The 17366-nt window shown below is 34.4% G+C and overlaps 1 protein-coding gene across 36 annotated transcripts in view; it reads right to left on the bottom strand.

Moving 5' to 3' along the window:
- Positions 1–17366, bottom strand: part of dlg2 (discs, large homolog 2 (Drosophila)) — a 1641316-nt gene that overhangs the window by 464277 nt on the left and 1159673 nt on the right. For all 36 annotated transcript variants that reach the window (XM_051926947.1, XM_051926951.1, XM_051926957.1 and 33 more), the window contains one exon: positions 7684–7737. In XM_051926947.1, the coding sequence (XP_051782907.1) occupies positions 7684–7737 (54 nt within the window). The remainder of the gene's footprint in view (positions 1–7683; positions 7738–17366) is intronic.

Raw genomic sequence — 17366 nt, 5'->3', positions numbered from 1 at the left:
TGCAACTCATTATACATTGGAGTTAATCAGTTATCTCTTGCTCATCTTCATCAAGTCCAGAAAGCTGTTAACAGGCTTCTAACAGGAGCACAAAAACAGAATCACATCACACCAGTCCTAGTTTCTCTTCATTGGCTTTCTGATCACTACAGGATTGAGTTTAAAATTTTACTGTTTGTTTTTAAGTCCCTGAATAGTTCAGCCCCCTTTTATCTTACTGACCTCTTACACTCTAACTCTCCTTCACAATCACTGAGGTCCTCTGACCAGAAGTTATTGGTTGTGCCGAGATTTAGACTTAAGCTTAGAACGGAACATGCTTTTGCAGTATCTGCCCCTAAGCTTTGGAATAATCTACCTTTATATATTTGCTCAGCACCAACTTTGATCACTTTTAAATCCTGCCTGAAAACCTTAGCCTTAGCTTTTTAAGCTTGTATGTTACTATTTAATTTTTGTTGTACTTATTATATATTTTATATTATATATATGAGTCCCTATCTTGCACCTCAAAACATGAGACACAGCAATCAGGCAGGGTCATGGCCAAGTAATACTGTTCCCTGCATTTATAAACTTCCTTGCATCACCCATCGATGACAGACACTTATAGCGCGACCGTGATCGGTTCGGATTTGTTTTCCCGGGAAGCCATTGCAGCGCTGGGAGCCTGCGGTTGCTCTGGCAATGGATATGCTGCCCTTCATAGATCCGGTGATCAGGCTTCGGGATGCTTTTCGGCATGTTGTCCCATTGGGGGAAGTCCCAAAAGAGTGTATATACTGTATATACTGTTTGTATTGGTGTGTTTATGGAAGCTATACAGCACTTTGGTCAACTTCTGTTGTTTTTAAATGTGCTCTATAAATAAAATTGACTTGACTGCACTTGATTTACTTAAATAATGAAACTATTGAAAAATCAATAGGGTGAATACAGGACAATGAAATACAACCCTGCTGCCTATTGTAGTCTTAATATATGGGACTTCAACGCCTGTCTACCAGGTGAAGATACTAACCCACTTAACCAGCCTTCATTGCACCAAAATAATCCCCCTTTCAAATCCCACAGAACAACATAAGTTGGCACATCTTAACCAGGAGATCTTGTGATCTTTTGTGAGTTTTGTACTTGCTCTACATTTATATTAGTTATCATACATTACAGTTGCAGCCAATAAAAACACACAAGGTGAATTCTGCTGCATTATTTCATGTGTGAATACTGCATTATCTGCTTGGCTGGTAGATATTCTTACTGCCAGGTGTGTCTATAAAAACCTCTGGACACAAGAACAGAGCAACTCTGCACAACTCTTTTGGAAAAATACACATTTGAGGTGCAACATTTCAGAAAAAGCACAGCAACTGGGCTGTTATGACAGGCTATCTTATATCTTTTTTCTCTGCATTTTATATTTCTTTATATTTATTGAATCTGTGTCACATAAATGACCTTTGTGCAACACTGCATACAGAGTTTGCGTAGATCTCTATTCAGCCCTCCAGTGTTAACAGATATCTTACACCGATGGTGACAGTATAATCATAATCTTATCACATGGCTTCAATAAATATTAAATTTAAATGTACAGTATGTCCATTAAATAAACTGACTAGAATAACAAAATTAAAAAACTGAATGAACTCAGAGTAACATGACTAGTGGTACACATTTATCCAGGATTCCTGTTTACGATATCTCATGAAATGATGCAAAGAAAATCTTAACATCCAATCAATGCAGGATATCACTTTTTACAGAAAGAGGATGACCATGGAGAACTTTTATGCAATTGTTTCACGTCATTATCTCCCATGCTACACTAGTTTGAGGAATAGTATTATTATTGTTGTTGTTGTTAGGTTATAATTTATGTTGTAGCCTATAAGTTTCTAAAAGTTCTTGCCCACCCCTCATGTTTATTGGGTCATTGCCCATGCTGTCCACTGATGTTACACTTTATTGATAAATATTTTTTAACCCACTCATGTCTTTTTTGTAGTCATTTATGTCAAGTACAACTCTGAATGGTGAAAAAGCTTATATCTCTTTAGCATCTAGCGGAAAGCAAGCTGGCTAACTCCACTCTTTACTTGCCTCAGCTCACTACAAACTTTATTCAGCCATGCAGAGCAAGTTTCATTCAAACTACAATGAAGGTCATAGAAGTAAACATGTTAAAATTAAAAAAAGTCTGTTATTCTTATAATGGTAATAGCTAATAAAGTTCTTAAAAAATAATGTCAAGCACATTAAAACTATTAACTTCTTTACTGTAAATCACTGGGTTAAAGGCTCTGATGAATAAAATATTTGTGAAGAAAATGAAATTCATTTGTGTACATTTTCATGGAATATTTATGAACTGTATTGCTATGATCTTAACAGAGCAAGATGTAGAGGACAGGAAGATATGGAAAGAAATGATCTCCTGTGGAAATCCCTAACATGAGCAGTCAAAAAAGAAGAACATGATTGCTACCATCTACTGTTATATATTGTATGGTTTTATCTTGTAATGTGTCCTTGAAAGGCTTAAAAGGCACAATTAAATAACATTTTTTATTATTACTGTTTTTAAGTTTGAATAGCTGCATCTGCAGCTATACCCAAGAAACAGGTTCAATAGTAACAATGCTTATGTTTGTACAGTTCACATCTTTAAGCCAAAATCAGGCTAGTACAGACTGAAGTAGTGGGTACTTTATCCGTCACTTAACTCAAAAGAATGTTGATCGGACAAATTATTTGCTCAGTTAGATGAACACATTTATTTTATTGGTCTCTGCCTTGTGTGCATCCTGTTTTGCATTTCAGTGAGGTCTGAAGTATAGTTCATGAACAAATGTCTACCATTAGGATAAAAATAATTACTTAATACTATTTATTAGTGATGCACTAATATGAAAATTTGTGACTGATACTGATAGCCGATTATTTGAAGAAAAAAAAAAAACACGGCCACTGTCGATACCGATTTTTGGTAGTTCTGCTAATATTGGATAATTACATTTGTGAAAGTGTATGATATCTGCAAAATATGAAAAAATAAACTGCATTTATTTCGGATAATTTTGTAACTTAATTGCTCTCATTTTAAGTCACTGGTTAGATGCTTTAAGTTAGTGAAGGCAATATAAACATTAACTTAATAAACAAAATATAAAGTCTCTGAGTTATACTGTATATTTTATAACTTAACTGCTTAGTTGCACAATTCCAATAACTATTTTATTTAAAATTAATAACAAAAATCTGCCATAACTGATCTTAAAGTATAATGAATTCCATAATACTTTGAGCTTTTGTACTGTCTGTTTGTCTATCAGATTCTTGTGCTATCTTTGGGAAGCACTGGAACATGAGCATTCTTGACTGAAGCTTTCCAGAAACTCTTCATTTTGCTTAGTATGCTCTGCCTCAAGGTCAGGAATCAGATTTTTTGTATTCTATCTTTTAGTAGTATTCTATCCTTGTGTAATTGTTGCAGAGCAGAGTTTAAAATAGCATTTCTCGGGTCACCCACTCAGATGCTAAAGTGAGCCCACATGACAGACATTTTTCTATTTGTTCACTTTTGTTGCTGGTGCATCATGGGAAATGTTTTTTGCAATGGAAATAATCGGCAGTAAATACAGGGTTATTTCTAACTAGCAAAATACCCGCGCTTCGCAGCGGCGAGGTACTGCTTTAAAATGTTTTTTAAGAAGAAAAGTAAATCTTTTTAAACTGAGGGAAAATATACCAATAATTATTTGTTAAGGATCTCTTTGTATACCACATTGTCAGTTCAGCCCTCCGGTTGTAATATAACCAAGCTGTGCGCTGAGCTTTCTCTGAGTCAGTGAGGGCTTTGCCTTTTATTAGTATAGATTATCGGCCGATAGCGGAGCGTAGCATTTTCTTGCTTTATCTGTCATTACTGATACTGGTCCAATACAATCGGTGCATCTCTACTATGTATTTAGGGCATCTATTGAATTTCAGAAATGACTATACACACTGGCCCACTTCCTGAGGCCACTGGATATAACAGTCTAATTGAATGATACATGAAAACATACTCATTAGTCAGAAATGTATTACTGAAGTTTAATTTTCCAACATATCAGGTATACTACAAACATCAAAGGCAATGGAAAAACTAAATTCTAAATTATCAAACAATTCTGGATCAAAATCTTATATACTTGTATCTTTAGTTTCTAAATAACATTAAGATTAGTCCTTCTCCTAAAAATACAATGTAGACCTTAGTAATGTGCCTATGGCGTATAGAAAGAGTGCAGTTTGTGCAAGAGCCTTTTGAATCACTATGATGTTCAAGGTGTGTAATGTTCAGAGGGCAAAACATAGACAATGCAGAAGCATAATGATATATTACATATATATATATATATATATATATATATATATATATATATATATATATGTATATATACATATATATATATATATATATATGTATATATATATATATATATACATATATATATATATATATATATATATATATATATACATATATATATATATATATATATATATATATATATGTATATATATATATATATATATATATATATATATAGTATATATAAATACTGTATATATAACTTAGAAAAACTAAGGGATTGTTAGTAAAGTTAATGTAAACTATCTACATTTATTACAGGGCTCCTGTTGTAAGATATGGTCTCCAAATATGTCTGTCAAGTTTACTAAAATGGTGTTCATGAAAACTTCTAAATGAACCAGAATATAATGATCCAATAATGTCCTTCTGAGCTGTATGAACCATTTTTCAATATGTGATTTTTCTGTAATCCAAATCCTTTTGGAACTCATATTCAGGGATTTCATGAATCATAACAGGAGCAACATATGCTAGTAACAACAAATGTAAGTTGAAGTTGATGAAAAGTAGACATCTCTAAAGACAGCATACTCAATTTGAGGTTACAGTTTTATGCAGAATACAATATTCAGGCACTAATTCCTGTAGACACCCAAAGCCTGAAGTTTTTAGTAGAGAGTCACATTCTGTGGCCATGTTTGCAATATTGCAAAAGATAGTGAACCTTTGATATGTGAAGTTACAAGTTTCCAAGATTTACAAACTCTAGCCAAAGGGCCATTATGTAGCTGCATTCACAAACTGGATCAAGGTGCAGGTTACAGTTACTAAGAGAAAAAGTGGTTTATATACAGTATCAAGACACACAAAACTTGACATACCCATAATGCTACAATTACATTTTAAGATTCAGTTGTATAGGAAATCAGTAAATGCATTTTAAATACTTTTCAAAATCCTGATTTACTTGTCTCATCTTTCTGTTTTCTTCAAAATGCTATCTAGAAGCAGGATTTATTTTAATACCCTACAAAAAGTATTTATAACGTGCAAATTGAATTGCAGACCTGTATCCAACCTAACCTAAAAATACAGATCGAAAAACATCTACTATAAAATTATTTAAATGAGCTGCTTTACAAAATCAATTAATGTACATAATAAATATGTAATAAAATCCAAGACTGCATAGTCAGAGCAGCAGTAGACTTGAGAGCCATAGCTCTATTATAGTTTATTTTATTTTTAATTACATTGATATTAACAATTTCATTATGTTGAATATGTTACAAATCGCTAAAAATGAAGCCTTTAGCATACTTCTTCACACCTTTATGTATCATTGGACACCAAAAAAGCCTCAAGGTGAATTTCACAGTGAAGGTGGAATTCAAGGTGAATTGTCATCTGTAAAGATTCCACATAGTTTACGTATTTTAAACATCTAAATGATGCCACTGATTTATGAGATTAGCCAACATGACCTTCTGTTGTTCTGTTATTCTGATAACATACTGATGTGCTTTGTCATGCTTGTATCACTTTTTAATGGCACATTTCTCTGTTTAATGGTTTCCCCATGTAAAGCATAACAAAAGTTTTCAACTGGATCCAGAGTCCTGGATTAAACAAAACACTACGATTACATCACTAGTCTGCTTACTAATTTATGTAAGCTTCAAGTCAAAACAACTAGCATACACAAGCACACTATGTAGATCACAGACTGGATATCTAAAAGATTTTTCATGTCCTAAGTAAAGCAGAGAGGTACAAAACCTAAGCAGTCCCTATGGAATTCCACAAGAACAAATGGTCTTAAAAATCTGCAAAATGCTTTCTAATTAGAAACAGTGATCAAATATAGGTAATTATTCTCCTCCATTCTAGTTTGGATTGGAGGAAAGTTAAATGCAGCCACAGGGTACCCTAAAGGTATGTATATGTAATGAGTGATAACTGACTCACTTCATGCTACTTCGGTTCTGTATGAACTCGACTGCCTTCCTGTTAAATATTGTATTTATTTCAAGGTTTTGCTCTTAACGTTCAAAGCTCCTCATAATCTGGCACCTCAATATTTCTCCAATCTGTTCCACATTTATACACCTGCTTGTACTCTTTGATCTTCTTATTCAAACCTCCTTGTTACGCCCTCTGCTTATTTATCTACCATGGGATTTAGATCTTTTAGCTTCGTTGCTACTCATCTTTGGAACTCCATCCCTCAGGATATTCGCAGCATTGATTCACTGCCCAATTTCAAAAACAGACTTAAAACTTTTATTTTTAGACTTGCCTACTTCCCTGAATTTGCTGCTTGACTATTTGGTTTTTGCACTTTTATTATTATATTTGCATAACATTATTTTATTTTAATTGTTTTTATTGCATAGTTTTCTTTTAATTTTGTAAGGCATCCTTGAGAGCCATGAAAGACACTTTTAAATAAAATGAATTATTATTATTATTAACCTGGGCATCTTGCCTTATACTAACCACATATCCCACATCCTGAGCAAACCTGCATTTGCAATTTTACAGATGCTGCCTATTAATCTTTTAGTTACTTTGAAAAAAATAAACATTTCTACATGATTTCTTAGATAATGAAAATAAAATGGTGTTTTCTTTGGCTTAATTATGGTCCTTCGAAATGTCTAATGATAATGTATTTTTGCCAAAGCATTTTCAATTGGGGGCGGCACAGTGGTGCAGTGGTAGCACCGCTGCCTTGCAGTAAGGAGATCCGGGTTCGCTTCTCAGGTCCTCCCTGGGTGGAGTTTGCATGTTCTCCCCATGTCTGCGTGGGTTTCACCTCCGGGTTCCTGCCTTGCACCCTGTGTTGGCTGGGATTGGCTCCAGCAGACCCCCGTGACTCTGTAATTAGAGTTCGGCGGGTTGGAAAATGGATGGATGGATTTTCAATTGGTAACTCAAAATTCTGGGCTTATTTTGAACACCATTGTTAAACTAATCTTGTTAAGATCTTGAAATGAAAAAAAATCTAAATATAGTCTGGAAAATGCTGGATTTTGTATTACCTACATGAACCAATTTTTAATAAATGATATTGGGACAGACTATTATGATGCAAAATCTGCCAATTTACCCGAAACAGGCTGAAAAATACTTATAATCCATACAAATAAGGAAGAACTCTAACCATTTTTTGTCTTCTTTTTTTAAGTTAGCATTATTTTCCAATCAATCAGTAAATATAAGAAACCAAGATAAACAGCTTATAAAGCAAAATAAAAACTGAGTTTAATCCATTAAGCTCAGACATTTAACAAACCATTTGTAATTGGCGTACTTACATATGGCACGGAGTCGAGGGTTTCTGTGTTCACAATTATGGGAGCAGGGCTGGCCTATATAAGGTAAACAGAAAGAATAAATGAGGCTCCATTTCACTTAATTGTATAAAATAGGATTATTAAATACAGAATGACTGATTAAAATTAAAACATAAGAAAAAGATTATAGTTTTCTCTATTTTTAGAATTGTATATATCAAAAGGAATCAAGCATTAAAAAACTCCAAATGCATAAATATCTGTTCAGTAAAAAAGGCAAACATGTATAATCTTATGAAAAAAGGACTTTTTTTTACATTGAATAATTATGTTTTGTATAAAAATAGAAGAATTAGGTATTAATTACAATGAGCTGGCAAGAAACAAAACAGAATGCAATTTTATTATTTGTTCCATTTTATACAGAATTTTTATTATCCATTTTTTACTATTCTTGAGATGTGAAATAATACATTAAAACTTAATACATGTTAACTAATCTGGAATCAAAATGTTTATTCAAATGAGAAATGGCTTCCGGTATCGAAAATTCTTTAAACAAATGACAGAGCAGAGCTCCATTTCCTAAAATCAGTGAATCTTCATGACTAACAAGCAACTTTAAGATGCATGTATACAACCTAAAAATTTATGACAAAGCATAAATTACAATTTAGTTAACCCTGTCCCTGAAACCACATCCAAAAAAGCATCATGAGTTGATGGAAAAGCATTTGATTAATAATAATACAATTATATTTTTTCTATTATTGGCCCTTCAGAAGAATAAAAAATACTTGTGAAATGTAAGTAAACGTTACACCATAATTTAATAACCAAATACAATAAAGGGTATAAATAATCACAAAACTGGACACATATTGTTTCTAAGTTATTTTCCCATAATCATTAAATTAAATACAATTTCATGAGGCTTTATAAAATCCCATACTCCTTGAGATGGTGCACTGTGTGTTTGCTTCTCAAATATATATAATATTATTATATGTTATATTACATATAGGGAAAGCTTAAGAATACAGCAGAAACACATTTCCATATAGCTATACCTATACCTTGCTTTCCATATGTTGTGGGTCTGCTGATGTGCTGGGCTGTATTGTTCGTCAGCCAGTGATGGATAGTTACAGATGCCAATATGAGGGATATACCCACTATCACCCAGTAGCTGTCCAGCACTTATCGCAACGCTTCTTGCATTTTGACATACAGCTGAATTGGCTAAGAGAAAACAGTGAGGGTACTCCCAGGGCATTTTGCCTGGTTATCCGTAAAGAGTCCTGAGAGATTACAAGTTACCCTGCACGTTTAATGTAAAGAACCCTTTTGGCAGGTATAAAGAAGCACCAAGAGGCTGGGAGTATGAATGGGTATCGGCTACAGCCCACTGTTTAATGTAAATAATATGAAAGTGTTGAGTTCATGAGCTGGTGGTCAGAAACATAGACAGAGAATGCAATGGATATTCTTCTCTGTGAGATTATTACAGCTGTACTTTCTCAATCAAAAGATATCAACCCCCATTTCCAAACCTTCTGTTTTCTTTCTTTTTGCTTCTCCACATGACCAATTGTAACACAGAATAGTCTCCATGAAAGTAAACCTACTTGTTACGTTAAAACACTTTAAAAAAAACAATGTATATATATATCAGAATAGATCTATACAAACCAATGTGTATATATATATATATATATATATATATATATATATATATATATATATATATATATATATATATATATATATATATATATATCACAACCAATGTATATATCTGAACAGATGTATCTAAACCAATGTATCCCAACCAATATATACTGTATATCTGAATGGATGTATTAAAGCAAATGTATATATATATTCAAACCAATGTACCTGAATCAATATATATATCTGAATCAATTTATATATTGTAATGGACAGCCGGGTACCATGCCCGGCAGGGACGCCCCTACTGCATCTGTTCCGGGGGAGCTCCCTGGCAGACGATGATTCATCTTCCATGGAGCCATGCGCCAGGTTGTGGGAGTCCTCCACAGCCTGGTTGGGGGCCTCGGATGGCCGCCAGGGGGAGCTGCATGGAGCCTGCAGCCCGGCTGGTCAAATCTTCAGCCCCATCCGGAAATACAATTAGGGCCCAGGTGGTGGGGTATAAAAAAGACCAGCCACCACCACTCGAGAGCCAGAATCGGGAGGAAGAGGACGAGGTTGCCTGGGAGGAGTGGTGGTGCCAACGTGGAAGGAAAGTGTTGTTTGATGTGCTATATTTAAGTGCCTTTGGGACTGTGTTGGGCCTGTGGGACACGAGGAAGGCGTGCCCCACAGCTGAAGAAAAATAAAAGTGTGTTTTATTTTAGCACGTGCCTCTGCCTCAGTCTGTGCCGGGTCGGGCGCTATATAGCGCCTTTCACAATATTTATAAACCAATGTTTTTTTTACTGAACGACCCCTCATAATATCTTTATATATAATACGCTACTGTGACTGTTTGTTTGTCTGTCCTGGATTTGACCTGAAATTTGGTACACATATACTACGTGATGTCTGCTATCTACTTTCGGGGTGATGATTGACCTCCAAGGTTATTCCGCTTTTTATTTTTATTTTATTTTATTGTAGAATCAACTCTCGGCAGCAGCCAGCAGGGTGGCCATGCAGCGCATGTGTACAGGCGCCATTCTCATCCCTTCGCCGTCACTTCCCCTACCTCTTTTTTATCTTAAATCATTCTTGAGGCAGGTTGAAGACTTAAGTACCAGCTTAAGTGAAAAATTAAAGTAAATATACTAATTGCAACACAAACATTGCCTTAATCAGTTTTAACATGAAGAGATAGTTCAATTATAAAAATACACTTTAATATAGAACATAACAGCTTTATTTGTCTGGTTATGCAGGAGATTAGTGTAAAAAGTTTTTAAAAGTGATAAAGAAAAAATAAACCCGAATCGACTGAGTGATGAATTTAATGAAGTAACATTACATTTGTGGTCGGTATCAACAACATTTATTTATTTATAGGTATCAGCCTTAAAAAACCTAACCTGAGCATATCTAGTTAATACCTTTACTAGACCTGGGCTGGAAGGTATTATGTCCAACATTAGGATCACATCCAATGTGCAGGGCCAAGTTATGAAAAATAGGAGAGTGTGTGTTGCCTGGCTGGACAAAGGGTAAGGCTCCTCTTCACCTTGCACCATATTTCTAAAGCACAAATGATTAGAGGACCTGTGAGAAACGTGATAGACGCTTTGATCAACTGCAAGGGAGAACAAAGCAATAATGATAACCATGCTGTAAATAATATTACATCACTGTACATCCTTAAATCCACTTAATCCTATTCTGAGTCAGCATTGTACTGGAGTCTATTCTGGCAGCACTGGACGCATACCGTGAAACAGTCCTGGATGTGGCGTCAGTCCATAGAAATGTATTTTGTGTCTTTTTACTTTTCCCTTGTGAATAGAAAAGCAATAAAATAGCTGGTATAAATATATTTTACATTGTTCATATTTGTCCACAAATGAAAATATAGTAATAGACACCTTTGACAGAAGCAATATGATCATTGCTTCTGCAATAAGAGAGCGAATACAGTTTTAATGTTCCTGCTGGCAGAGAATAAAGACCTCATCTTGGCACAAACTCCTTAATCCCTAGATCTTAGCCAGAGAACAATATACCTTATGTTTATTGTGTTTTGATGTAACCAAAGTGTATATCTTCTAGTGCATGATAATGTCCTGCAAGGTCAAATTGGATCTATATTATCAGGTTAATATTTTATAGCACTTAATGCATGAAACTAATGTAATGTACAGTAATTTAAATTAAATCTTTATTGTTGAAACTAAATTTTTTAATAATTCAATCATAATTTAATGATGAACATTCATGACATCTACCTGTAAATCTATTATAATCTTACACAACATACTTCTGCATGTTTTTTCTGCACATAATCCATGTTTTGCTTCCAAAGATATGTGCGTTAGGGTAGCTGGTGACTTTAAAAAGGCTCAGTATACAGTGTGTATATATATATATATATATATATATATATATATATATATATATATATATATATATATATATATATATATATAGTGTCATCCAGAGTTGGTTTCTGCCTTGTGTCTTTCATTGGCAAGATTGGATCTGGGTCCATGGGACTGTGAATTAAAATGGGAAATGCGTAATTTGCACTTTTTATTTCCATCCTGTTTGAGATCATTTTAGCTTTAGGGCACAGAATGATTGCCTCAACTATGGATATCTTCCATACATTTGTATTTCTTCCATATGTCATAGTTTCATTTGCATTCAACCGCTGAGTGACAGTTTCATTCTATGTCCATTGCTAAAATCTACCTTATCTGCCCTATTTATGCTGGTTCTGAGGCTCAGTGTTTATTCTTGTAAATATTCGTTATAATATACGTTAACATTATACAAAGTTATTGTCTGTTTTTACCTGCATTGTTATCAATCTTTAATTTAATATTGTTTTTTGTATCAGTATGCTGCTGCTGGAGTATGTGAATTTCCCCTTGGGATTAATAAAGTATCTATCTATCTATCTATCTATCTATCTATCTATCTATCTATCTATCTATCTATCTATCTATCTATCTATCTATCTATCTATCTATCTATCTATCTATCTATCTATCTATCTATCTATCTATCTATCTATCTATCTATCTATCTATCTATTCTGGCATATATGGTACTGAAGTCTGTTCAGTTTGGTAGGTCATTAGCAACAAGGCAATTAACAGCATTCTGCCATTTATTATCTTCTGTATAAATAAAATGCTATGGTCTTTCCAGCAATTACTCGTTAAATAATGGGGCTAGAACCTTGATCTTGGCCTCAATCAAAAATGTACAGCCTAAAATGTTATGGAAATTCAGAACAAAATTAGGTAGTGACAACCTGATGGCCATAAAGAACAGCAAAGGGACCTGTGGTCACGTGTTTACAGCAAAGTGATTGAAAAACCAAGTGACAACAGCAACATCTGATGGGCATCAAGACAACTGAGGAAGGAGATTAAGTGATGCGGGCGGCACGGTGGCGTAGTGGGTACGCTGCTGCCTCGCAGTTGGGAGACCTGGGGACCTGGGTTCGCTTCCCGGGTCCTCCCTGTGTGGAGTTTGCATGTTCTCCCCGTGTTTGCGTGGGTTTCCTCCGGGCGCTCCGGTTTCCTCCTATAGTCCAAAGACATGCAAGTTAGGTGGATTGGCGATTCTAAATTGGCCCTAGTGTGTGCTTGGTGTGTTTGTGTGTGTCCTGCGGTGGGTTGGCACCCTGCCCGGGATTGGTTCCTGCCTTGTGCCCTGTGTTGGCTGGGATTGGCTCCAGCCAACCCCCGTGACCCTGTGTTCGGATTAAGCGGGTTGGAAAATGGATGGATGGATTAAGTGATGCAGAACTAGAAAGAAGAAGACAACAAGACACTAATGCACATACAGTAGATAAGCAAGAAGTCATTCTGAATATAGAGCAAATGAGCAACACACAAACACAATGGCTCATATGCATGAAAGACAAAGTTCAGCATAGAGAATGAAAAAAACACCAAACAGACTAAAAAGCATGGCAATAACTGAAAAGGCTGTGAAACAGTCAAAATTCCGATCATATAAAAGCATTGCTTTTACATCCTTAGAATAATGTTTCTTTGAATACCACAACTTAGCAATGTTACATCAGCAATGTGAACAATGGTAAACTGTAGTTTATTATGTTTAAAACAAAAGAAAGTATCAAAATAGAAAGTTAAAATGCATTTTAACTTCTAAAGGAACTGAAAGAGGTGACTCTAGAAAACATACAAATGATGAATAGCTAATAATCTTTAAAACTGTATTTTAAATTTTTTAAATTTATATTTTATTCTAGGGCTATAGGTCTGCATATTTCACTAGTGTTACATAATTATGCTTTCAACATTGCAAATAACATTTTTTTTTCTATTAATACATATAATATGTTTCCCCACAATCATATAGGGTAAAACAAGGAATGTTTTCAAGGAATGCAATCTTCAGCACACATTAAGTCAAAATAATTAAAGTCCTATTTGGAATATTTTCAGTGGAAGCACAGGCATCTTTCAAGTGTAAGTCAGTTGTCTTTCACATATTAAAAACATGTTAGTCATATTATAATTATTATGTTATTATGTAAAACTGACTTCATGTTTATCACTGAAATTAATATACTGCATTTTCATCTGTGCAAATTGTCACTTTCTATTTAAATATGCATTCTGAAACTTTTTAATATTGATTAGGGATAGAAATTCAATAAAATAGGAGATATAAAGTAGATATGTCACATTATCCAAGCTTCCTCTACAAATGAAAATGTAAAAATGAGTCATCTTCTTCATTTAAAAAATGTATATCTTTGATATTCTAATAAGCCTTGCTTTCTGCACTTTACTTTATAAAGGTTAACCACCCAAGAAATACAATATAAAATACTTTTATTTATTGTTCCAACCTATTTATGACTTTTCTGTTCTTCCTTTGATGATCATTTTAACATTCTATCCCATTTAATAAATTTCCAATTTTATGTATTGTTCCATACTATTTAACATGCTTACATTTATTTTTAACACAAAGCACTTGCACATAATATTTTAGTGATCTTAAATAAAAAAAAAAACAAAATGTAATTAAAAGCAGTTGGATATAGAGAAAGTCACACACATAACCACTGCTCCATTTGGCTGGACTCCGTGAAGTCAAATAGAATTGATAAAGCAGAGTCAGAATAAGCTACAGAGCAAACATGTTGATCGCTTTTTTCTGTCTCTCGCTCTCTTCACATTTGGGTGCTTGTTTATATTACAAAACTTTCTGAAAGCTAGGTTTCGGCTTCACTGTGGAATTTTAGCTGAGCCAATTAAAGGAAATTTGACTCTGATTAAGCTGAATTTCAACACTTCCACACACAAAATAAAATGCATCATCATCAAACCCAATTAATCCAATTCATCACCACAGGTGGCCATAACCTATGCTGGGAATATCAGGGCAGAAGTCTGGAACCAACTCTGACCAGCCACCTGTTGATCCCTAAGGTCAATTCACACAGACACACATTCACCTACGCAGGAGCAATTTAAAATTGCCAGTGTCTTTGGAAAAACATGGAGAGAGAGGGAGAACATGCACACTCTATACTTGGTGTGGGATTCAAACATAGGATCTTTGAGACAGCAAACAGACAACTGTACCAGGCTTTTTTTTTAATATTTTCATTTTTGAATTTTAATGTATAACATAAATACAACCTTTAAACATTAGGAAAAAAACAGATATATCACATTTATTTATATCTTTATATATAATACGCTACTGTGGCTGTTTGTTTCTTTGTCCAGTGCGTACGGGCACCGTTTTCATCCCTACCAACTTCGCCGTCACTTCCCCTACCTCTTCATATGGTAAATCATTCTTGAGGCAAATTGAAGACTTAAGTGCCAGCTTAAGTGAAAATTTAAAGAAAATATACTAAGTAATTGCAACACAAACACTGACCTAATCAGTTTTAACGCAAAAAGATGCCGACAAAAGAAGATAAGAAGCAGTCTACAAGGGTGAAGAAAAGAAGAACTGCTCAGGAAGCAGCAAGCACATCAACCTCTGAGCAAACAAATGCTAAACATACAGAGAAAGAGTATGAAAACTATGAATGCTCAAGTCAAGTGTATCCACTTCACGTTATCTTGTAGTGCGTTGTTACTGGTATAGTATATTATTTAAATTGTATTCATTTTTGCAATATTTTGGAAATTACATTTTTCAAGGAAAATACTATTTTGTGCGTGAGCCTTTTATAGTGAAGAGATAGCACTGTTCCCTGGGCACATAACAGTGAAGTTAGTTGCTATATGCCACATAATGTATTCTTAGCTGGTCAGGGCACTAATGTCTAGCCTGTGGTGAGGCTGAGAGAATGTGAACTAACGTTTGATCCCAGAGAATGCATAAACAATGAGAGAAATTGATGCTGAACCTATTTTCAGCTACAATATGGTAAATAAATGATGGAATATAATTACCTTGACTAGTACAGATGGTGCATTTATAGATGTCTTAAAGAGTTAAAAAACAGAGCATACCAAAGAAAGACTCTGGCTACTTGATAACTAGGAGTGCAACAGATTATGTTGCCACTTAAAAACCCTTGGATTTACAGCTGGTGTAGCTGAAGTTATAGAGTTTGGATTTTCTCTGCATGTTCACAATTCCTATAATCTGAATTTATGTTGTGAAATCATTAGGCACCAGTGAAAGTATGTGTGTGCAAATGTTTTTGCATATACAGTTAGAACCAATTATGGTTTTCCAGCCATTACTAGTTTCACTACATTTACAATTCCTTTAACCCAAAATTGGATTTACAGGGTAAGAAAATAAATTCAGAAACCGTATCCATTGTCATGAAATGCATACAAGTGCTTGTGTAAAAACAAATACTGTGTGTCTATTTTCTTCCATCCATGTCTAAAAGTATTTAAGTGTGAATATTTATAAAACATGTGACAGAAGTCTGGATTTTTAGGACAGACTGAAAACTGACTACAATGTATACAATCCAGCTAAACAATTGACATTATATGCAGTAGCACATCAACATATACATTGTTCATTTTATGATTTGTTGTATGCCAGTTCTGACACTGAAAATATCATTCACACACACACACACACACACACACACACACACACACACACACACGCAAATCATTTATTTCTACATAGCCTGGAAGTACTATTGAGTCATGGGGACGGAAGTCCAAAAGTACTTCCGGGCTGTCGGAAAACTTGACTTATCCATCTGACCCAGCATGGACGGAAGAGCAAAAGCACTTCCAGGTCAGGCACTATTTAAAGGACTGCTGAAGACCCAGCAAGCGAGCCAGAGTCGGTGGAGGTGGACAAAGCTTGCTGGGAGGTGTTGAGGAGAAAGAAGAGAGAGAATTGTAAATATTATTGTGTTTATTTGATTGCATATTGTGGATGTGATGCTTGGGGAGCACTGTACAAGAAGAAGAAAAGGATTAAACAACTTCTTGGTGCTTTTAACCTGTGTCCTGTGTGTCTGTCTATTGGGTTTAAAGGGGAAACAGTGACCCCTAGCGTCCACAAGTATCATAAGAAAAGCAGGTCCTGGCCATAACATAACTGATAAATTTGCTATTTACAGTATAAAGAAAGCCTTTTCCATACTATCAAGGAAAAGACATGCCTTTTTTATTGTATTTCTAAATGATATTATAAAGCTATAATAAACCTGACATGTCCAGCACATAATTTTCCCATACAAATTACAGATTTTTGCAATATGTTGAAAGAAATAGAAGAATCATTTCTTGTTGAAAAAAGAATTATTTAATTATTAAATATTGTATATTATAACTCCCTAATTATGCTGCTACTAGGGAACAAACATGCAAAAAAACTACAAAACTGTTACATCTCTAGAGCAAAATCTTTTTAATAAAAACAGGTATACACCATTTCATAGCGCTAACTGTGTCGAGTTTCATTTGAACCAAGTGATTTATTTTTGAGTTATTCTGACCACATTCTCACATTCTCTGAGAAATAATCAGAAAAAGGACCTCTAACATATACATTTTATGCTA

The sequence above is a fragment of the Erpetoichthys calabaricus genome, chromosome 4 (assembly GCF_900747795.2).
Source record: "Erpetoichthys calabaricus chromosome 4, fErpCal1.3, whole genome shotgun sequence".
NCBI classification, from domain to species: Eukaryota; Metazoa; Chordata; class Cladistia; order Polypteriformes; family Polypteridae; genus Erpetoichthys; species Erpetoichthys calabaricus.
Note: the sequence above shows the minus strand (reverse complement) of the source record. Positions and strands in the feature narration are given on the sequence as shown.